Source organism: Gopherus flavomarginatus, chromosome 3 (genome assembly GCF_025201925.1).
Source record: "Gopherus flavomarginatus isolate rGopFla2 chromosome 3, rGopFla2.mat.asm, whole genome shotgun sequence".
Classification (NCBI taxonomy): Eukaryota; Metazoa; Chordata; order Testudines; family Testudinidae; genus Gopherus; species Gopherus flavomarginatus.
In genome coordinates, this window is record NC_066619.1 from 62,447,668 (window position 1) to 62,471,088 (window position 23,421).

Genomic DNA, 23,421 nt, shown 5'->3' on the forward strand with positions numbered 1-23,421 from the left:
ACGAAAAACTGCAAACCCATAAGCTCATTTTATTGGCGAGTCTACTCATAACTCCCAAATCTGTGGGCTTCCAGTCTTCAGTCTCAGGTCACAATTGCCCCCACTTCCTATTCCAGTTTCCAATGTATAATTAATTAGTTGCAGCTATAAAGTTGCTGACAGAGATGTGGAGAGCTGAGGCAGCATGAAAAATGCCATGCTTTTCCTAGTTTAAACAAGTATTTGCCATTACATCTTAAACTCTTGTAGAATTTAAGTGGAAAGTATCTGCTAATGTGCAGAGCAGAAGCTTAGATTTTAATTCAGTATTAATTTATGTACATTCATTATAGAGAGCAACTAGAAAAGCAGATAATCAATTAATCCCCTCTAATCAACATTGACGTAACTGATTCAGGGGCCAAGTGGCAATTGCAGCAATCTCAAAATAAAAAATTAAAATAGAAAAACAAGCTACACTCTTCCTATTAGAGTTGTCAGGGTGACTCCATTGGAAATCACAATAAACAAAATAACTTGTTTTAGTAACTGTGGCCCCAATCCACCAACACACTTAAACACATGAGACATGCCATTGACTTCAGCAGGAATACTCATGGGGCTACTCATGTATTTACTGTTAAACGTGTGCTTAAGTGCTTTGCTGGATCCGGATCTAGGGGGCCAGTCCTGAAGCTAGCTTAACACTGTCATCTCTGACTGACTTCAGTGGGAGTTGAGGGCACTCAGTACCTTACAGGATGGGTTAGTTTGGTACAAAATCAACCTTGAAAAAATGCTGTCCTCTTCACCAAGCAAATTTCCTGATTTCCCAGGTCCAGGCCCATGATTTCAGGGGCATTAGTTCCCTACTCTTTCCACTGCCCTTTCTGCCCATCTTCCCTTCCCACCCCCTAGGACTTAATTTTCCTCTCTCCCTTTTCCTGCATTCCTCTCCCTTCCCATCTCTATCTCTCCCTTACCAACACTTTTCTCATTGGTTAGAATTTCCCACAGTTGGCAGGCTCCCACTTCTTCTGTCACTCTTTCTGCTGTTCCTGGCCTTTCCCTTGTCTCCAGACTCCTCTCCTCTTCTACAACTCCAACTTCAGGCTCTCTTTTTTTTTTTTTCCATTTATCTCTCTGCTGCATCCCCCTGTCAACACTACCACCTCTAGGTGTCTCGATGTCTCCTCCTGGCTAACAGGTGGAGACAGTGTTTATATGTCTGTTTCTGTGTGTGTACCCAGCACTCTCATTGAACACACCACTTGTCTTCTAACCAGATCTCTAGGGATAACATAAAAGAGAATTTAAAAGCCGCTGCTTTCAGTATTCTCCAGCATGCATTCCTACCATCTTCATTTTAATTGGATTAGGTTATGCATAAAGCAATTAACATAGTGCATGTAACAGAATAACACAACCCATCCACACAGTGCTAAAACGCATCACCATTTTACAAAATGAAATATTCGTGAAGCGAACACTTCGTATTAAATTTTTATAGGAGCCTCTGCGCAGAAATCCAATTACTATTCAGAGCAAAACATGCAGACAGAGAGGAGGAGGGGGAAGGGAGGCAAAAAAGCAGCAAAAGGAAGGATGAAGAAGGAAAGCTAGTCTGCAGAGAATAACCCCTTGAAAGCAGAACACTGTAAGAATGCTTTCATAAGTCAGGTCCCAGCTGGGAAATTTTGCTGAACCTTTACATTAACATCCTTCTAAAGAATGATTCAGTTTCTCAAATCTGTTTGAATGAGCAGAATGCTTTAGCAAGAAATAGACAAAGAACGGACCATTTTCTCACCCCTAAGAAGCATTTTAAACTACAGTCTTTACCTGCAAGCTGGGCTGTATTTCAACTTAACTACCTGTTAGCATACCTGTTTGATCCCATATTCAAAAGCCTTCTGTGCTAGCCTGCCAGGTCCCTCTACAGTTTTACCATCATCATTAGGGCCCCAGCTTGCACTGTAAATATCCACATGATCTGGATTGAAACCAATTGAACTGGCTTCAATGGCATCAGTGACTATTCCATCCAGCATTCTTATACCTTAAAATAAAACAAAAAACAGGTAGAATGAATCTATTTCATGTTTCCTTTACATTATCATTGTTAAGTGCTTATACAGCACCTAACACAATGTGGTCCTGGTCCAAGATTATAATATCATTGTAAAACACTTCACGTATGTATCATCCTTCCTTTGAGGAATTCAGGGCATTTTACAAATATTAAAAGTGACCTTATAAAAATTGGACTGTGCCCTGCTATTTCTCTCCTGTTCTTTTCTTTTTATAGTGTGGAGAGAAGGACGGTGAGCGTTCCCCCTCCCCCAGTTTATTTTTTACCCTTGAAATATAAAAAAGGACAAATCTGGTCTACAGTGTTTTTTTCTTGAGAGTCTCCTGAATGTCTCATAGAAGATGTATTGTATGCTCTTATTTTAAGTTCTCTCTGTCTGTCTGTCTCTCTCTCACCTTTTAACAAAGATTTCTTTTCTCCAAAAGTTAGATAGGTGTTATCAAAAACAGAGTTTTAAAAGTCTTTTGTCTTTAAAAACTTTGAGTTTAAAAGTTTTGTTTAAAATGAAGAATTTTAAACACTCTGACTAAAAAATCCCTTCCTCTCTCAATTACTAAACTATCCAATCCTGAATACACAAAGAAATATTGCAGAAATTTCCCAGCATTGCTAATACTAGTTAATTTCTACCATTGTGAGCAATGTGGGAAGCCCCAGTGATAGCCAGCCATTAACATTCTTATTAGAACCATGTCATCTAATCTTGCACAGAGCAGGGCTAATCTCCAGGATGCCCTAAATTCCAATGGCAGCCAGTGGCTCATCTGCACTAGAGCTCCCAACATTGCTAACACTGTCCATTATGTTAGGAGTGGTGGGGAACTTTTGCAAAATTCCAGCAATGATGCAGTAATGGTAGCAACAGTACAACTGCTAATGTCATGAGAATTTGGAACAGGTTTTCATGGCACAATAATAAAAATGCTTGGGCTCTGTCTATGCTAGAAATTTAGTACCAGAGAAGCTGTATCATTGCTGGCAGTTGCTGAACTATGAATTATAATTCTTCTAGTGTAGAAATTCTCATACATTTTTCCAAAGAAGGACAGACAAGATCTGAATTTCTAATGGGGAGGGGGACCACCAAACCTCAGGCTTTGATTCCTTCTTTTGCATTATTAAGAAACAAAAAAGGTGAACTGACTGCAGGATTAGGGCCCGAGATTGTAATATGCAATGAAATACTTAGAACACAGAAGCTAGTATAGACACTGTGAGAGCACCAATAGAGGTAAAGACAGCTGTACAGATTTGTAATATAGTACAAGAACAAACAATTATATCCTCAGCACACTAGTGAAAAACAATTTAAGCAAAACTGCTGTTTCAGTTCAATTGTCTGTGAAAATTCTGTTTGTTTTCTAAATAAATTCAGGGATATGATTATTGCAAAGGTTTTTCATTAAATTAGTTTTCACCAGTAAGCAGAGTCATATTATTTGTCCATACATTTGTCTTTCCTTTTTCTTCTACATGCTTGTTTCCCATCATCAGCCTCATGAATTCAAAAACAGGCAAAAGCAAAAGGAATTTCAGACAGATACATGTATCTGCCTGACAGATGGCTATTTTTAGCATCACATTCACTGTGTTGGAACTCTCAGCCCAGTCCTTCGTAAAATATAACTTCTTAATCATTTGATTTCCATGCAGCATCAGAGAAACAGTGCTGTGGTGATGTATGTGTAAATAAATAAATTCCATTTACTATATGGCGTATGGGATAAACCACATTTCTTTCTTCTACAGAAAATAAAGGAGGGGAAGTGCATGTATACACTAAATGAATTTGAAATGTAACCTTTAAAACTAATACAAGGAAATATTTTTCAAACAATGCACAATAAGCCTGTGGAACTCAATGCCACATGATTTCAATGAGAGCAAGAATTTAATAAGATTCAAAACAGGATTGGACATTTATATGGATAATGAGAACATCCAGAGTTATGATGTTAAATATTTTAAAAATAAACAAGAGCATTCCTTCCTGGAGATGTGTACCAGGAAAAACCTGTATCTCCATTTGCAAATCACATAATAACGCATGCAAACAGGTATGAAATAACCTTCTTTGTATATGCAAGTGCTTGGAAATGTGGGTACAGCGGATGTTCAACATTTTTGCAGTTTCATCCCTTCACCCTGCTTTAAATATTTGATCCTTGGTGTCTTCATCTTCTGAATGAGATCTTTTATTTAAACAGTGTGTGAGAGCATAAAGGTGGACAGGAAAATGACATCTGTGACAGCTCTAAACCTCTTTGAGAAAACAGGGCTCAAACTGTGAGACCAGTAATCTCAGTTGTCAATCCCAGCTCAGCTGTCCCATTTGAGTCAAGCAAAAAATTGTGAAATTGAAAAACTACAAATGTACAAGTCTATTTTCTTTTGTGCTAAATAACCACTAGCAACTGACATTTTGATCACGTCTATTTCACAGATCTGTAATAAACTAGACTTTCAGACACCATTCTATTGACTAACAGATAAACAAGTCTTTACCTGTTTTCAAAATTAACATGTAAACTGAAATGGAGAAACAAGCAATTGAAATGGAAATCACAGCAATATTAATACCTTGACTGACATGACCTTTCTACAACTGTGTAGACAGGAACAAAACACTCTAAAAAAGAGTAGATAGGAAATTGGATTTTCTTTCTTTCACTCTGCAGGTTCTATTTATTTTTGTTGAAAATGAAATACCAACCCACCATTCCCTTATTTAAAAATATAGCCCTCTATTTATTGCAACCAATAATCATATTATGGATCAAATCCTGAGAAACTGATGGCTGCTCTGCAATTGGGACAATATATATGTAGCAATTTACACTATTTCTGTATGAAACTAAATACCACAAGGTGCTGAATGCCTCTTTAGAGACGCTGAGCACACTCAGCTCAAGGTGATGGTAGCTCAGGGTGCTCAGCACCTCCAACTAAGTGCTCAGCAACTTTCAGGGCCAGTCCCTTACTTCACTTTGTTTCCATTCACATCAGAAAAAGTAAAGTTTAAATTAAATTATTGTTTGGTTTCTTACCTCCAACTCTGGAATTGTATGCCACGCCAACACCACATTTCTTGTTATTGGCCTGCATGGCAATTTCCCCTGCACATCGTGTTCCATGTCTGGATAAAGTAAATGATCGTTTAAATCATACTATAAGTCAGTGCATTTATTTAACCTACAGAGACTAGTCACTGTTCTGCTTGAATTGGTGCATTCTTTCATCACCGAGATGTGAACTCTTTGAATATTAAATAGGTATGGAAATATATCTATTTGGAAAAGAATGCATTTTTTGTACTTAGGCTTTGGTAATCATAATTTCAAACCATCCCATGATCAACAGATCATCAGGATGAGGCACTAAGGACCTGATCCAAACCCCACTGAAGTCAACAGAAAGATCATGTTGTTACAATGTCTACCATGAGCTGTACCATGTCTACTATAACAGAGTGCAATAGTGAGGCAAATTTGGAATGCCAAGAAGATGCTAAATCCCTTAAAAATATCATGAAAAAAGCCACTTTTAAGCAAAAATTTAGATATTTAATTTATTTTGGAATGCAGCTGGGTAGTATTTAAACTAAACAAACCTCTTCATCTTCATGAAATGATTCCTCTAACAAGATATTTTGAATGAAAAATCTTTTGCCATGAAGGATTCCTACCCTTCATAGCATAACAAGACAGCATAACTATAGAGTTACTTTATCTGGTACTACAGCTTGGTATGCAACAAAATGCTTCAATGCTTCTGGATGGAATTTCATTTACATATTAATAAAGATTAGAGGTAATGCAGGTAGATTTAAAAGATAATGTCATTGGAATAAGAGGATAATGGCCTCCTACTGCTATATAAATGCTGTAGCAAAGCAGAGACATTCATTTTCAAAATCATAGAACATTTCTTCTCTGATAACTTTCCATTCTGGTGACTTTATTTCTATTATGCCAATGGATTCATGATGTGGATGCTACCATTGTGCCTGATAGACGGTGGGGAACCAGAGTGTGAGTTCCTCATTGTATCATTATTAAATAGTGACATCCTATCTGGCTTACATAATTGACTTGTTCTGTGCTACAGCTTGTAAAGAGGTCTGTTCTCTTCTCTGTGGACTCGCTCTCTCCCTAAACTATCATGGAAGGATCTAGGTGCAGCAGAACTACCATTGTGTTTCACTGTGCAGAGGAGATGTGGGTTGTAGGGAGGTCATGCGGGAAGATTCTTCATTCATTCCCTCCCACAAAATGCTATGAAATTCCACTAAAATAAGTGGCCAGATGTAAAGGAGGGAGCCTGCTGCACCTTCACAAGGGATGGTGTGGTAGGTATGTTCCCCTGGTGCAGGGGCAAGCAAACTTTTGGCCTGAGGGCCGCATTGGGTTTTGTAAATCGTACAGAGGGCCAGTTAGGGGAGGGGGTCATGGCCCCTTCCCCCTGGAACTCTTGCCCAATCCAACTCCCACGTTCCCTGAAGGCCTCCCCAGGGCCCCTGCCCCATCCAAGCATCTCTTCTCCCTGTCGCCTGACTGCCCCCAGAACCCCTGCCCCTGACTGCCCCCTGATGGGACCCCTCCCCATCCATCCCCCCCTCCTTCCTGACTGCCCCCCTGAAACCCCAGTCCCCATTCAATCCTCTGTTCCCCTCTCAACCACCCTGACCCCATCCACACCCCAGCCCCCGATCACCACTCCAAACCCCCTGTCCTCTATCCAACCCCCCATGCTCCATGCCCCCCTTACCGCGCTGCCTGGAGCACTGGTGGCTGGCAGCACTACTGCCATGCCACACGGCTGGAGCCAGGCCACGCTGCTGTCGCCACCACACAACTCGGAGCACCGGGTCAGGCTGGGCACTGCAGCTGTGCTGCCCGAGGAGTTCACAGTCCCACCACCCAGAGCACTGCGCCGGCAGTGGAGCGAACTGAGGCTGCAGGGGAGGGGGAAGAGCAGGGGAGGGGCCGGGGCTAGCATCCTGGATGAGGAGCTCGGGGGCCGGGCAGGACGGTCCCGCAGGCCAGATGTGGCCCACAGGCCGTAGTTTGCCCACCTCTGCCCTAGTGCCTAAGACACAGTCCCTCCTAGAGGCCATCTGATGGGCAGATGTAGTTCCTCTTCATCCCCCATGCAAGGCTATGCACTACAGGCATAGCTGACTAGAAAGTCTGCTTAGTCGGATCGGTGTGCCGTATAATTCATTAGCACTAACAACAAAAGATTGTTCCCTTGAGATTACAAATACATTATCAGTGCTTTATACATAGAACCATATGAAGAAGAGAGCTTCAAAACATAATGGGGAAATTAAACTGAATAAATTCATCTTGATCTGGAAACTTATTCAACGTGCATACATAATGTGAGCAAAAATACCATAATGTTTTTTCCTTTTTACATGTAATAGTCCTTCGGAGTACAAATATTTCTCAGGTTAATAGTGAAGAGCTGTGCATTTATTTGCCTGTTTTAAGGCACAGCATAATACTTCATTAGTTTGTTTCTTTTCACAAAATGAGAGGCTACTCACTTGTTTTCATTTGTTGGATCATATCTGGGAAAGGGATCGTGATCATTGTCATTGAAATCATAACTTGCCTCTGGATCCTAAATTAAAAAATAGACTTTACAGTTACAATGAGAGAATATCCTCTAAAACAAGTTTTCAAGTTTCTGAAGTCTATACTAGGCGATGACATAATATCAGCTAGATAGATGTGACATCAACTTTAATGTATACTTTGCCCTCAGCGTTAGTCATCATTCTTGATGTTTAGGTGAACAGTTAGCTTCCATAAAATAAAAGTACATAACATTTAAATTAATCTTCTAAAGCAGGTATTGATTAGCATGCACGTGGGAAAGGTTTTTTGCTATTAAAGCTTTGGATGTTGGAAGGCTAGTGTAGGGAGGCCTGCAAAGAAAGGTTTTGGGATATTTGGAAGAAGGGCACTGGATGGTTTATTTATCATCAAATCACTTTACAAACATTTAATTCAGGAATCCTCACAGTCAGAGTTGTTTTGAACAAGTTTTTGTTAAATGAAAAGTGGCTTTTTTCAAAACCAATTTTTTTCATGAAAAATTGGTGAAAGTTTTTTGTTTACAATCTGTTTTCAGTAAAAAAGATTATAACCATTTCAATAACGTTTTCAAAAATATTGTTTTAATTCTCCATTTTTTTTAGCAAAATTACACATGGATCTTTTAAGAAATCTTTGAAATGACAACAATTTTGAACATTCTAATTTTTGTGTAGTTAAATTCTGGAACTGGCTTCCAAAGGAGGTTGTGGAATCCCCATCAGGTTTTAGGAACAGGTTGGACAAACACCAGTAAGGGATGGTCTAGGTTTACTTGGTCCTGCTTCAGCACAGGGGGCTGGACTTGGTAAGCACTCAAGATTCCTTCCAGCCTTACATTTCTATGATGCTGTGAATAAAAAATCCACAAAGGGCTAAAAGAGTTGTAATAGTTCAGCATTAAACTATTGTGTTTAAACATGCCCAGGGGCTAAACCGCCCTGAAGAACCCACTATCCTGGTAAACTTATTAATCAATTCCTAGTGATTCAGGCCAGGGTCTAAATTATGCGTGGGGTGAGTATTTCAGTTTCTCTGTCATGTGGGAGCTGTCTTACTAAACAGAGAGAAAGCCAAAGAAGAATGTTTGTATATAAACACCTGCAATTGATTTATTTTTTCTACAGCATTCTTAAATCACAAACTTACATAGTTAGTATATATGTCAGTGTGATTCCACTCCAAGCCATCATCGAGCACTGTTATAACAACACCTTTGCCTGTAATCCCTTTTTGCCATACAGGAATAACATGGAGATCCAGTTTTGGCAGAGATGGAGTCACCCTTGTATCTTGCTGGAGGAAAAAATGATGGTAAGCATTTAAGCATTTATACATTCATATTACACCTGTTCAAAGCTGTGTTTGAGCCATATTACAAATGTGCTTTAAATGAACCTTGGTTTGAGTGTGACCGGAATTTGTAAGCCCTACCCAAGTTTTACAAAAAATCAACAAAGACTGGCCTGTTCAAATAGCCAGGATACTGACAAACCTCCCTGTCTCTACCCAACTTCCCTCATTCTGTTCACCATATGATGTATGATCCTCCCAAAAGATATCTTAGGTAAGAAAGCGGCATCCTGCATCTGATAACAGGAGTAAGGGAGACTGAGGAGCAGGATGTGCTGGATGATCCTTGGATATTTGAGTTAATAGTCAGATCTACAAAGGTTGGTTCTCCTTCACCCACTGAGAACCAAAACTGCAGGCACCCAGGATATGAGGAGCTGTGTTTTCTCTTAATGGTCTCTCCTTTGATGCCCAGGTTAGCTAGTGGAAAACAATTAGGAAATGGAAGGAATTAAAATGATGGGTTGATTATGAAGGACTGTGCTGAATCACAATTTGCTATTTACAGTCTTCAGTGGACAATCTCTTGGAAACATGACTTACCTATGCCCTCTTTCCTTTCACGGAAAGGTCTTCAAAGATTAAGTCTTAAACAGATTATTTTTCTTTTGTAATGTTAACCATAACCATATATATATTTTAATATATGACAGCGTTACCTAATACCTCTATAAAAACACAGGCATAGATTCAATCACTAATGTTTCCTTTGTGTTTCTCAGCACATAAATATATTATTAAATAGGACTTTTAAAAATTTTTTTGTACATCTTTGTTTCGAGAAAAATGCTGAATGACGCGTGAGAGCCAGATAATGAAATGTACTGTGGGAACAAGATTTCTTGTATTACAATGCGCTGTTTTCTAGCAACTGCAGTTCAAGGAAATATTCTAGGTCACAGGGTTGTTCTGTAGGATCTATCAAATAATTGCTTTTCTGATGACTGTGTGAGGATAACCTGGGGCAGTGGGTTCTATTTTGTCATCAGAGCAGCCAATGAGCAATATATTTATTACATGAACAGGGAAGTACCTTGGAAAAAATACTTGACCATTAAATAGCACTTTTTATTTGAGGATTTCAAAACACTTTGTAAAGGAGGTAAGTATTATGATCCCTGTATGAGCAAACTGAGATGCAAAGAGTTGAAATGACCTGTCAGAGCCACACAGTCAATTGTGGCAGTACCAGGAAGAAACTAGGTCTCCTAGATTCAGTCTATTGCCTTTTCCACAAGACCACACTGCCTTTCTGTGTATTTGCATTCTCCCCATTGGAAATGAGCTGGAAAGAGAACACAGGGAAAAGGTCTCCCAGAAAAGTAAGATTCTGAAAATTTCCCATTGCAAAAAACCAAAAACAAGAACAAAACAAAAAACCCCACAGCTGACCAACCAGCACTGGGGTTGGAGAAAAGCAGGCCAATTAAAGAACAGCAAACAAAAAATGCCCAGTGGCATAGCAAACAGTGCCCCCTTGAAGCTGATGCTCGAGGCAAATGCCCACCCCTAGAACCAGCTCCATACCCTCATTCCCTCTTTTGGAGCTAATGAAGTCTGAAGGTACAGGCATAAGTAGATGCACAGTGTGATCATATGTGGTGAACAGGCTTAAGTCTAGTTATGATAGGGAATGTCCAGCAGATTCTCAGAAAAGCAATGTAAAACTCAGCTGTTCAGCTGTATTTAGCTGGGTTGTTGCAGGAGGTCAAAAAACATGTACAGGGCAGAAAACCTCATCCTCTGCCACCTTTTCATTAATGATTTGATCCTATGAGACACAGAGCACCTTCAACTCCAGTCGAAGTCAATAGAAGTTGGGGTGCTCAGCACCTTGCAGGTTTGAAGCTTTATTCCCTGTTGACATATGCAGCGTGCATTATTAGCTACAACACAGAAATATGCTACCAACTAAAGAGGTTGAACTAGAGACTGGTGTTATTTGGTAAAACTAAAATTTATATTATTGTAAACATGGTTCTTAACTGTTTAACAGCTTTCTAAGGTATCACATAATTCCAAGGATCAGAAACTTGAACTGGATGACATGGCCTTTGCATGAACTGTGGTTTAAAGAGAAAGAATGTTGCTTGGTGATATCAAATGCTAAGACCTATCATTTCCACGGGCCACAACAAGGAAAGTGGCTACAGTCTGCTCCCTTCTGTGCACCCTCTTTGACATCAACAAAATAGCACAAGTGATCAGTATAAATATAGTTCATTGCCTGCTAATACCATATAAAAATAAACTCTTACCAGGTACCATTGCTGATTCCACATAGGATCGTTGAAAAGGTTTTCTGCTGAGTCTCTCAAGGCTGAACGCTTAGTTCGCTTTTTTTCATACTGTTGCTCTGCCCATGACACCTACAAGTATTTTTATCAACAATAACAATGTATAAACCCACAGAGATTAACTGGTTTTGAGAGTGTTTCATTGTAAAACAGAAGCTTGATATCTAGAGGGAAAAGTGGAGGGTTCATTGCTGCAAAGTGCATTTCTGCATTCAAGTGTATCTTAAACAGAAGGAAGATTCACTGTTTAAAGTACAGCTAGAGTGAAAATCTATTATCCACAAATGCCCCATAATGCACCCTTTTTTGTCGAAAGTATATAGCCATTAGAAGATTGCCTAATCTGTGGTAGTGACTCAAACGAGCAAAAATACCATTTGTTTCATTCTTCAACCTACAATTTAATCTCTCTCTGTGTGAACAAGGAACCGTGAATTTTTAGAGAAGGAAAAAGAGCCATTCTTGCTACAGTCACAGCAATGTTGCTTCTCATAGTCAATCTGTCACTCAAAGCATCTTTCTAAATGGCACTTATGATCACAATCCACTTCAAAGTGTAAATAATTAGAAAGCAGTGAATAGTACGTCAAATTCAACACTGGTGTGACTCTATTAAAGTCAGTGGGGTTACACCAAAATGAATACATTCACGTGTGTTTGTGAATGTGTCTATGCATGTAATTGCATGCCAGTTATAGATATACTGACTAGTCTAATTTACTTGAAGGTATTTTCAAAAGGTTTCTCGTTTTGTCTCTTGGAATGAATTACTCCTTTGTCTATTTACCCAGAAAAATTCAGTTCAATTTTAACAGAGACAGATTCTGATACCCTTACTTATGCTGAGTGGAACCTTATTCTGCAAATAGTGCCATTTATTTCAGTTGGGGAACTATTCATGGAAGTAAGATGCTACTCAACATGAGTACGGGTATCAGAATCTGGCCCATAGCTGGTGTCTAACACAGACTTGCTTTTTGCTCCAGCTTGGCAAAGTGAAAACAAGTTAGTTGACTTGCCAAGATCCTACAACAAGTCCTCAGCTCAAGATGTTCCCGGCTCCCTAACCCTTTGCTCTAAATATCAGATTAGGTTTTTTTATTAGGACTCGTCTCTCTATGCTGTGCTGTCATACCTTTTTGATTTACACGTCTGTCACAGGATATGTCAGTCACAACTGTGATTATGAAAAACCTAATTTAATGAACAGTTATATTGATATGATTTAAATGTATTTTAAATAAGGGAAAGTTAATGAAAAGCTCCACATAAGAGAATATAGCCAAAAAAAAACTGAGGCCGCTACACGTACATAATTTGAGAGTTTACCGCATAATATAGATTTTCCTACTTCGTGTACATTTAGTGCTAAAAATGTGTGCTGAGTGACAGCCCTGAAGACTGTAGTTCCCTCCTTATCCAATGAATATGGACAGTATTAGTGCAAGAAATATTCTACTACTGCCCCATCAATATGCAGGAGGACCACTGCTACACAAGTAAGGATGGTAATTTTTAACTCTCTTCCATGTCCATTCAGTGCTTGGCCTCTTTGTCAGTTAATGCTTGTTAACAATTAATGTCAACTGTGCTCATCATTTTTGTGATAAGGACAACTGCCTTCTGGAAAATAAGCCGAGATCACCAAACTCATATATCAGTGAAAAACATAGTCTAACAAGCCAAATTTTTGTCACTATGTAGTTGGGCTTGATTCAAACGGTCAATCTAATAGAGAGAAACAAGGTTCTGTACTAACCCATTTGGAGCCAACCAGCCATTGATATATAGAATAGTTAAAATTATCCCTTGAATTTGATGTAATGTTGTTGATATAAAATGGATTTTTAAACTAGTCTGAATATTAGAAGAAGTTAGGGAACCAGATAATTACACATTTTTAAAACAGTTAAAAGCATTACACATTTTACTTTAAACACTGGACAGATTATAAAGAGGCATAGCTCCAGGACCTTACTTATTGCATTTTGATAAAAAAAATTAATATTCTCAATACTATAGGCCAAAAGTTTCCCTAATTTACACCCACACAGCCCTACTAAGGTAAATGGAATGCTACAAACATAGCTAAAGGCAGGATTCTGTCCATTGTCTTTTGAAAATGTATTTAATTCTTTTAAGACAGGCTGCTCTTGAAAATGTATAGATCTTTAGTGAAGATGTCTATGTATAACTGTATAGCATTTCAGCATTGCTTTGGGTTTACTGTATATACTTACATAATTACGTCTCACACTTTCAAATAGCTTATCTGAATACTAGATGGTAAATAAAAAGCAAATTGGAAATGATTTTGCAAATGTCACCTGCAGCATTTCAAAGCACTCTATTCTTTACTTCAATAGATAAATATGCATTAATGATTGTCATCACAGTCAGTCAAACAATTGCCTCCACTTTCTGTGTTACAGCAGAGAAATATACTAGAAACAAAAATGGTAGTACTTCCCCCAGTAATGAATAAATTAAATGTAACTCTGGATCTGATCTGATCTTGGTATTATGGTTGAAAATCTGAAGCCAGATCTGGATGTGCATTTGGAAAGGCAACCCTTATTTGCAATGAGCCAAACCCAAATCTTGGATATAAACATCTCCAAATGTAGAATGTTCGCATTTTTCAGCTTGAACCTATCTCTATTATCAAAGGAAACGCTAGCAGTAAGACACAAGAGGAAGTGTGACTTTGAAACTGAGCAAGCAGAACAAAGTATATCCTAACCCATTTTTTCTCATCTCTGACTAGCTTCTCATATAGAATGTTGCCTCCTAACAAAAGCCCACAGTCTAATTTTTTTCTCTGAGTAACCGATCACTTAAACATTTTTCTTCTTAAATGATTAAATGTTTTTTCACAACTGGATTTCTAAATATTATGGTAAGTTTAGATTTAGATTTTTGCTGTTCCACTAGATAGTAGTTTTTATTTTTATGAGAATTCCTAACTTTTAAGCTAGGCTTTCTGTTAGTGAAAAACTAACCAGTTACCTGCATGTTTAAAAAGCAGCCACCACCTTTACCATCCATAAAATTAGATAAATGGAGTGTCTGTTTCACCAGTATAACTAGGACCCTACAAGGTCAAAACTCCTCTTGATGATTTCTGCTGTCGGATTTCCATTAAAGTTTTGAGTGCCCGAATACTGAAAGACTGGGTCCTGTAACAGGCCCTTTTAAAATGTTAACTGGACAGTTAGTTATTGAAACTGGGTATTGCAGCAGAATCTCAGCATTTTTTTCTAATTTTTTCTAATATATAAACATTATTAACTAGACCTAGATTTCCTAGAAATAGCACAGAATGAGCTTTCAGTCAGGCCCTCTGAAGTCAATGGAAAGACTACCATTTACTTCAACAGATTTTCGATCAAGCCCTTAAGTTCTTTGTACATATTTTCACCAACCACACATGAGCATTTCAATCCAGAACCATTGCAGGTCTATAATTATAAAACAGCAATTTGCAGAAAAATACATGGCAGCTTAGGGCCAGATTTTGCCAGTCTTACCGACGTTGACTAGTGCCTTACTCCTTGCAGTCAATGGGCCTGTTCATGGAATAATGTACTACTCCACATGAGAATGGATGGAAGAATATAGTAGACTTGCAAAATGTGTCTGTGACCACATTACAAGTCAAGCAATAAGCTGAAAACATGGATGCTGGATATCAGAAAGGGTAAATGCTACACTTACACGATGATCATCGGAGAGTCGCTTGGTGATATGAATAGCACTCCTTCGAGATCTTCTTGGATGGCTTCTATGTCTGAAGAGATAGTGATTTTCGAGTGACCCAATCTATAAAACAAAGGAATATTTTACATACTGCCAGATACTTCTTCCATTGCAAACAAATACCAACATTCATAACCTGTCAGAATTAGATTCCATCTTCAAATGAGTGAAAACTAGAATAAATGTATAGCTTATAATATTTTTATTCTAAAATAAAATTCTCTCCAAGATAAGGTGTTGATCACTAACAAAAGCTGTGTTATTTGGCATAATGTTGGGAAAACAAGGGGCACAGTCCAAGCTAAAGCTGAAGCTAAAGTAGTTACTTTTGATTTACACTGGTATAAATTAAAGTAAAACTTGGCCCCTATTTTGACAATCTTAATTATATTACATTTTGAGGATTTTTTTTATTTCTGACCATGGTACATGCTACTGCCTACAGCATCTCTTTGGGATGCTAATGGGATTGAATAAGGGAATGTATATTTTCTTGGCGTATCCAAATGTGTAGCCAGTGTGTATGCAAATATGAGCTCCTTGTGCATGCAGAATAGGCTGATGGGGTTCTCTACTCCAGTTTATTGTTTACAGCTATGAAATCTATATTTACATATGATAAATCTATATTTTCATATGGCAGATTGGGAGTAATATACATATCCATCCATAGTCTACTAAAGTCAGTGGCAGTTATGTCATTGCCTTCAAAGGGACCAGGTCCAGGCCATAATCATGGACCTAGTATTATACACAGTACAGTTTGTTTTAAGAAAGGATAAATCTCTTTGATGAAGAAGGCCTGTCTTTCACTAGACAATAAAGGGCCAAGACACTGTTTGGGAAAACTGTGGTGTTAGCAAATGAGGGACTAGAAGAGGAGAGATGGATTTTAGACTTGGGTCCCCAAGCTCTCTATCTTCAGCATCCTCTCTTCTACTTGGGTTACTTAGATACAGGCTTTTTTTGCCCTTGCACAGTGGTTTGGTTCCTAACGCCGCCAATCTCATTGGCTGGAGCAGCACGACCCAGGGGGCTGGAGCTCCAGAAGAAGAGGAGCAGCAAGGATGCTGCTACGTCAAGGCAGTTACTCATCCCTGACAACGCTGACATCACGGCATCCCGAGCGCACGAGGAGCTCGCTGCCGGGAAGAGGGTGAGCTCTGCAACTCCGAGCGAGCGCCGCCCGACCACCCGCGCCCCGCCTGCAGAGCCCCAAGTTTGCCTAATCTCGGAGCCCTGGCTTTGCACGAGGCAGGGGAGGACTCGCTGTCCGCCGGCTAGACACACACTACGGCCTCTTTCTCTTTAACGCGCACAGGCGGGGGAGGCGAGAACCAACCCCCGGGTAAAGCAAAGTTAACCAGGCTCCGTTCCCTGCCGGAGAAGCAGCTGCCATCGCAAGCGGCCGCTCGCAGTCCCGCGCCTAGCGCGGAGATCGCCGCGGGGTGGCCGCCGCTGGCCACTCGCTGAATGCGGCGCTGCCATGTTGGACCCACCTCCCGGCGCGGGCGGGGCGGGGCGGGAGCGCACTGGGGGCTGCCAGCTGCCCTTGGGGCGCGAGTTTCAAGGCAGCCCCGGCCGGGGCGGCACCACGCTTCCCGCGCCGGTCACTGCTCGCCTCTCCCTGGGCTCCGGCCCTGCCGCCGGGCGCAAACCTGTGCACACCGCAGCTAACTGGCTCGCCGCCCGCCCATCGCCTTCCAGCCCCAGCGTGGCAAGCCCGCCCAGCGCTGGGACGTCCCTGGTTACACGGGGCCGGTCGGTGCTCGGGGCCGGGGAGAGGCGCCCGAAAGTTACCTGCCGGCTGCCCCTTACCTGGCCCAGCAGCTCGTAGTCCAGCTCCTCCGCTATGGCCTGGGCCGCCGCCGGACCGCCCGGGATCTCCGCCGCCCATTCATTGACGAACTGCTTGTCCGCGCCGGCCAGGCTGGCGGCCGCGCACCAGGCGCAGAAGAGAGCCAGAGCCACCCGGCGCCCAGCGCGGCGTCTCCTGTCCATGGCCAGGCGAGGGACGCGGGAAACCAAACAACAAACACACGCGGGGCGGGGGGAGACCAGGCAGCGGCTCGATGGCTGCGGAGCCGGAGCCCTTTCGCTCCCGGTTGCTATGTGGACACCGGGCAGGCTGCAGGGCGCAGTGTCTCCCAGCCAAGCGCGCCACGGCTCTGGCTCGGGGCTGAACGGAGCCCAAACCCTCTCCCGCGCCGGGCTGGAACCGAGTGTTTACACGTCAAAACTACGAACGCCAGCCTGACGTCAAATGTAGCTGGCCCCCGAGCGAGCGGGCTATTCCCAAGCGGGGAGGGGGAGGGGGGTTGCTAAAATAAGCCGGAGGGGCGGACGCACATTCAAATAAGAGGAGGAAAAAAATCCAGCCAACCCTCTTCTAGGAGCTGAACCCCTCCACCCTGCCCACACAGCCTCCTCCCTGAGCGCTGCTGGAGATAAGCTCTCTGTCAAGTGCATGGCACTAGCGAACATTATTGTGCCTTTTCTTGTCAGGGAGCTTTAGGCTCCTTCCAGGCTCTAACCCGCAGAAGGCACGAATTAATGCCGGACACAGCTCTCAGGCTGGCTCTAACCGCCCTGGGGAAATGCTTGCACTGCCCCAGCAGCTGACTTGTACATAGATTCCGTCCAAGACATAAACAGCTCGCACTAACCTCGTCTAAAGCAGCTACAGCTCCCATTGCAGCAAAGGGATGTGCAGTTTTCTAATGTGCCAACTTTAGTTTACCTCCTTACTCCCGGGGATTTTAAAAATCACGGCACTGGGAACAGGCGTGACAGTATGAATCACCGTGTGTGCTGCGTGCAAAATAACATAGCTCGCAGGTTGAGATAAAGAATATACGTCGGAAACCTGTTCCATTTCTTGCTCTGTTTAAACGAGAAGAGCTCTTTGCAGGGAAAAGGGTCGATGGGACAATGAGTTAGAGGCACAGTCTAAATATCTGATGTTATCCCTTGGAAAAAATATTTCAAAGTCAAATTTTAATTACAAAAATAAATGGGAAGTAGTGGCTATGTAATTAAACGTCTTCCCAATAACGATATTTAGCCGAGTACAAAGCGTTCAGAATCGTAAAAGATTTATTTTCCCTCTCTATTAGTACAATCTTTTTCATTACGTCAGGATGAAGAAAGATCATCCTAAGTGCTGAGAAGTAAACATGCAGTTAAAGCAGCTTGAGAAAGGAAAGGCGCAAAGTACTATTGATTCCTTGTGTCCAAGTGCAGGTTTGCTCAAACGCAGTCCAAAGTATGTCACATTTCAGCATGGCTAGGATGGACAGCGACTAGCGGCTGCATCTGGGTGAGCTGTGCATCTGGATAGTCTCATGCCCTCTCGGCCGTGAATCTCCGCTCCGCTTGACTCTGGCTTTAGATGCAACTTCTTTTTTTAATAAGGCAGTAATTGAACGGTGTGGCAAGTGCGTTGGCAGACTCCTAGCGGTATCTTAAGATGAACATATGGTTGCTGTTTTTTCCTACAAACTCTTAAGATTCATCCTGTACTAAAAACTGGAAATAAATAAAGATTTTGCCATTTAATTAAAAACAAAACCTTTACAGTGTGGGGTGGTTTTTTTTAGCTGCTAGCCATCCTTGGGAAGAGCTGTGCTCAAGACAGAGAACAAATAAAAGAGAAGAGCTGGGACAACAAAACATTTTTCAATTAAGCTAATAAGACAGAACTTAATATGCAGTAATACTTGATTAATGCACATTGTCTACTTTCATTGCATCACAGTTATGCATTAATCTGCACCACTCCCCAGTCTGATTGTCTTTAAAATAAAGTACAATTGTTAATTTTGAAAGAATTAAAATATTATAATGCCATATCATGGCATGGCTCTGTTCCTCAGTAATGCTGGCATTTGTTATGAACAGAAAATTATATATATAAAATATCATTTTATTGTCTGTTCATTATTTCCCACTCTCATGCTTTATTTAGCTCTTCTGCTGCCATTTCATTCTCTTCCCTCTCCCCACAGCTCAGATACCCTCCTGAAGACTAGTCACTACCCTTGTTTTGCCTGACATTACCTGTCCTAAACAGTTGGTCAGTTTGGTTTTGTAGTTGAACAACTACATGTGGGGTTGCTTAATGCCCCTAGTTTATTTTTACAAAGAATAGACAATTCACCTGAATACTCCTTCCAGGGATGTAGCTGAACGTGACATTTGTACCTATATTTGCCAAACCGTTGCCCACCACGCAACCTCAACTGCACTATTCCCATGATGTTCCAAATTTGGCCTGTCATTACATATAGTTCATACAGATATAAAGTTAAGAAAAAGGTCTGAGAAAAGAAAAAAAAGTGCAATCATGCTATAAGAAAAGTTAACATTGTATGCCGTAGTTTGCATAGTCTACTTAACCCTCTCAGAGACATTATAGTGTAAAGATCAAATTTGGCCCTCATATTCAATTGCACGACTCCCACTGATGTCAAGTCAGTCACTGATATGCAGCACACAGAAATCAAAAAGTTGTTTTTAATGTCAAAATCATGGCACAGATGCAGTTTTCCTGGCACTATTCCGCAGCCTGACCAGCACGTCTGTTCTATTTCATAGAGGCCACCTAAAATGTGAGAGCAGTAAACAGCTTCTCCCTTTGGAAAAAATCCTCCTCTCAGATACAAAGTAGTCTCTGGTCTGATATACTGTCCTTCCAACATGAAATGAAAACAGATACCAAGGTGCTCATATTCTATAGAGATGAGTTCAGAATAAATATCTAGATAAAAATTGATTAGACAGACACTCTAGAATCAAGTGGAGATCTGCCATGCAGAAGAGTGGAATTGTATTCTTAGTTTCCTAATACAAAATAAATCTGACAAAGGTAGTTGAAGCACCAGTGGGGGTAAGGTTGGGTAGAAGAGAAAGTAATGCTGGATGAACCTGCGATCACCAGAACACTTTACAAAGAAAAAGCAAGCTGCTTTAAACTTCAGAGAAGTGCCATGGGAGAGTAGTTTTGTGTTCTGCTTTATGCAGGTTCTTAAACCATTCATATTACCACTGTGTCTGAATGCCTTATGATATCTGTAGTCAATCATCTGGCAGAGCTGGGCTCCTCAGCTGAAGTGCGAAACAAATGAGGCAGGAAGTCGAAAGACACAGAAAATGGTAGAGGTTGCCAGAGGACAAAAGATTCTGGCAAGGGGGAAGGACCACATTTACAGGAGACAGAAGTAGCAAGATTATAGAAGCAAGAGGTTTAGAGAGGCCAAGGGAAGAAGAAGGGTGATGTAAGTAATAGATTAGACCAGTGGTTCTCAACCACAGATACGTGAACCCCTGGAGATACACAGTGGTCTTCCAGGGGTACATCAACTCATCTAGATATTTGCCTAGTTTTATAACAGGTTACATAAAAAACACTAGTGCAGTTAGTGCAAACTAAAATTTCATACAGACAATGACATGTTTATACTGCTCTATACACTATACACTAAAATGCAAGTACAATATTTATATTCCAATTGATTTATAATTCTATAGTAAATATGAGAAAGTAAGCAAATTTCCAATATTAGTGTACTGTGACGCTTTTTATTTTTATGTCTCATTTTGTAAGCAAGTAGTTTTTAACTGAAGTGTAATTTGGGGGTACGCAAGACAAATCAGACTCTTGAAAGGCATAGAGTAGTTTGGAAAGGTTGAGAGCCACTGGACTAGACAGGCTAAAATAGAACAGCAATTAAAATAATGGTACTAACATTGAAATTTAGTGCTGCTAATTTTGAATACTCTTATGTACTGAAGTATGGTAACCTAGGTTGAGATTTTCAAAGCCAACAATGGGATTAGTATACATCTTCCATTAATTTTATTTCATTTTAATCGTTCCTTGATTTTATCAGTGTTCAGTGCCAAGAATACGATTTCTTCAGTTTCCTGGACAATTACATTATAGGTCTCTTCCTTCAATTTTCTAGGCCTTCTTAATTGTGGAATCAATCACTCAATGCATTTTCTTGGGCTTCCTAGATATTTATTTCATTTTTTTTCAGTATTATAACATTGCAAGCTCATATTGTCTTGTGTGATAAACTTTCACTCAATATTTGAACAATTCGATAAAAGCAGTATCTATGTGTAAGAAATTATGTCAAAGCTGCAAAAAGGTGATTCTAATTCATATTACAGAATCTCAGTTAAAAAGAATGGGATTTCATGTCTAAATCTCTTAGATTGTTTTGAAAATCCGGACCCTGTCTTTTATAGAGGATAGGTCCATCAATGGCTATTAGCCAGATGAACAGTGATGGTGTCCCTAGCCTCTGTTTGCCAGAAGCTGGGAATGGGCGACAGGGGATGGATCGCTTGGTGATTACCTGTTCTGTTCATTCCTTCTGGGGCACCTGGCATTGGCCACTGTCAGAAGACAATATACTCAGCTAGATGGACCTTTGGTGTGAGCCAATATGGCCTTTATTATGTAATAAAAATGAAGGTTGTAGCCCATTATATTCCTATCTAATAATAATGCAATGTAAAAGCAATAGCCTGTACAGCAGAATCAGGTGAAGCCAAAAATAATTGTTTCATGCTCCATAAACATCATGACTTCGCACTGTTTATGAGTGACAGATGTGATTATTCCATGATGTACCCAGTGGTACTGTAGCTAAATACATGCTAATATACAATCAATCAGACCAATTTAAAAAAAATAAATTTCTAAATGCACAACTTCAATTTAATGTAAAGACAAACTGATTTTCTAAACCCATATTACTTTTCATTTTTCAGCAGACTTTTTTTCTTGAAAGGCATAGGAGGTGGGCAGAGATAAGATCAACCTTTGGACAGAGAAAGATTAATGAAAAGGCTCATTTTTCAGTCCATAAGTTAAGAAAAATCATTAAAATTCTTGAGGCAAAGGATGACCTTAGGGTTAAAGTACAGAATTAGGAATTTGTTTATCTGTACATTTTTACTATGCTCATCACTGTAGTATCTAAATATTTTGGGCAAAATCCTGACCCCACTGAAGTCCATGGGAATTTTGCCATTGACTTCAGTGGGGCCAGGATTTCAATCCTCAGGCCCTGATTTTATTTTCAAGTTGGCATAAATCAGGAGTAACGCTACTGAAGTCAAAAGAAGTATAGCAGTGTAACACCAGTGTAAAAAGACAAAATCAGGCCCCCGGGCAGGAGACCTTAGGCTCCTGTCTCAGTTCTGATTCTAACTGGCCTAATAAATCACTTCATTTCTTTGTGCTTTAGGTTTCCTATATGTAAATGCCTATCTCACAGGGATGTTTTGAGAAATATTTCATTTATGTTTGGTAAATTGCTCCAAGACCTTCAGGTAAATATAATACTAAAATAGTCATTTCATCCAGTGAGTGAAATCATTTCCCTGTTAAATTCAGCGGCAAAACTATCACTGACTTCAGTGGGACCAGAATTTCACTTTTTTCCCCTATGTACCTGCAAATAAGCCTTTAAAGATTCTAGACCAGATTTTCAGCATTGACCACATATTTGAATGTACATTTCTGCATCTACAGAAAACATGTACACAAGAACAGAGACCACCTGGGAAAATCTAGGTGTCTGCACATACTATCATACCTTTATGAGATTAGTTAAAACCTTGTTCACACTGATGTGTGAATGCAGCATTCATTTAAAATAGCTATACGAGACAGTTAAGGGACTACACCTAAAACAAGCCCTAAAGAGTCTGTCCAGAAATTAGCACCATGTGGGCAGGGGTTGCTACTGGGTACTGTGACCAGGTGCATGTGAGTGGATGTGTAAGAGAACACACAAAAACTGAGAACAGACAAGAACAGAGAGGACAAAGGCAAAAAGCAGGAAAGCTAAGCTGTAGTCTGTGAGCACAGTGTGATCCTGCAAAAAGCTAGAGAGACCTTTTGGGTATGTTGGTTAAGAGGCCTGGGGCTTTAAGCTAAGAATCTGCTCCTTTTGTTCTTGGTTCCTCCTGCATTTGGAGAAGCAGGACATTGTTCATTCCTGATAAATAAAAAAGATTGCATCAAAGAGAATACCAGGCTTACTGAGTTTCTACTGCTTCCTGGAACACGCCAGGACCCCAACACTTGACTAGCTGCTCAGGTCAAAATGGGCAACAAAACTTCCGCATATATTATACATGCTAAAGATACAACAGAATTAAGTAAACAACACAAAACTGCAGATTTATCTTCCAATCTCCACTCATACATCTATGTTTTGGAACCAGCCTGCAACAGAGATGCTCTAGTGTCAATCAAAAGCACCCTTATGCTCTTTGACTTAACCACTATCACACTGAAACTGCCTCTGTTGAACTG

The 23,421-nt window shown here is 40.4% G+C and overlaps 1 protein-coding gene across 1 annotated transcript in view; it reads right to left on the reverse strand.

The window, feature by feature from the left end:
* PCSK1 (proprotein convertase subtilisin/kexin type 1) overlaps window positions 1-23,421 on the reverse strand; it is a 52,107-nt gene that overhangs the window by 16,042 nt on the left and 12,644 nt on the right. Inside the window, exons 2-8 of the mRNA XM_050945750.1 lie at window positions 16,902-18,611; window positions 15,042-15,146; window positions 11,286-11,396; window positions 8,824-8,970; window positions 7,623-7,699; window positions 5,119-5,207; window positions 1,866-2,038 (exon numbers count right to left, since the gene is read on the reverse strand). Of these exons, the coding sequence (XP_050801707.1) occupies window positions 1,866-2,038; window positions 5,119-5,207; window positions 7,623-7,699; window positions 8,824-8,970; window positions 11,286-11,396; window positions 15,042-15,146; window positions 16,902-17,084 (885 nt within the window). The 5' untranslated portion in view covers window positions 17,085-18,611. The remainder of the gene's footprint in view (window positions 1-1,865; window positions 2,039-5,118; window positions 5,208-7,622; window positions 7,700-8,823; window positions 8,971-11,285; window positions 11,397-15,041; window positions 15,147-16,901; window positions 18,612-23,421) is intronic.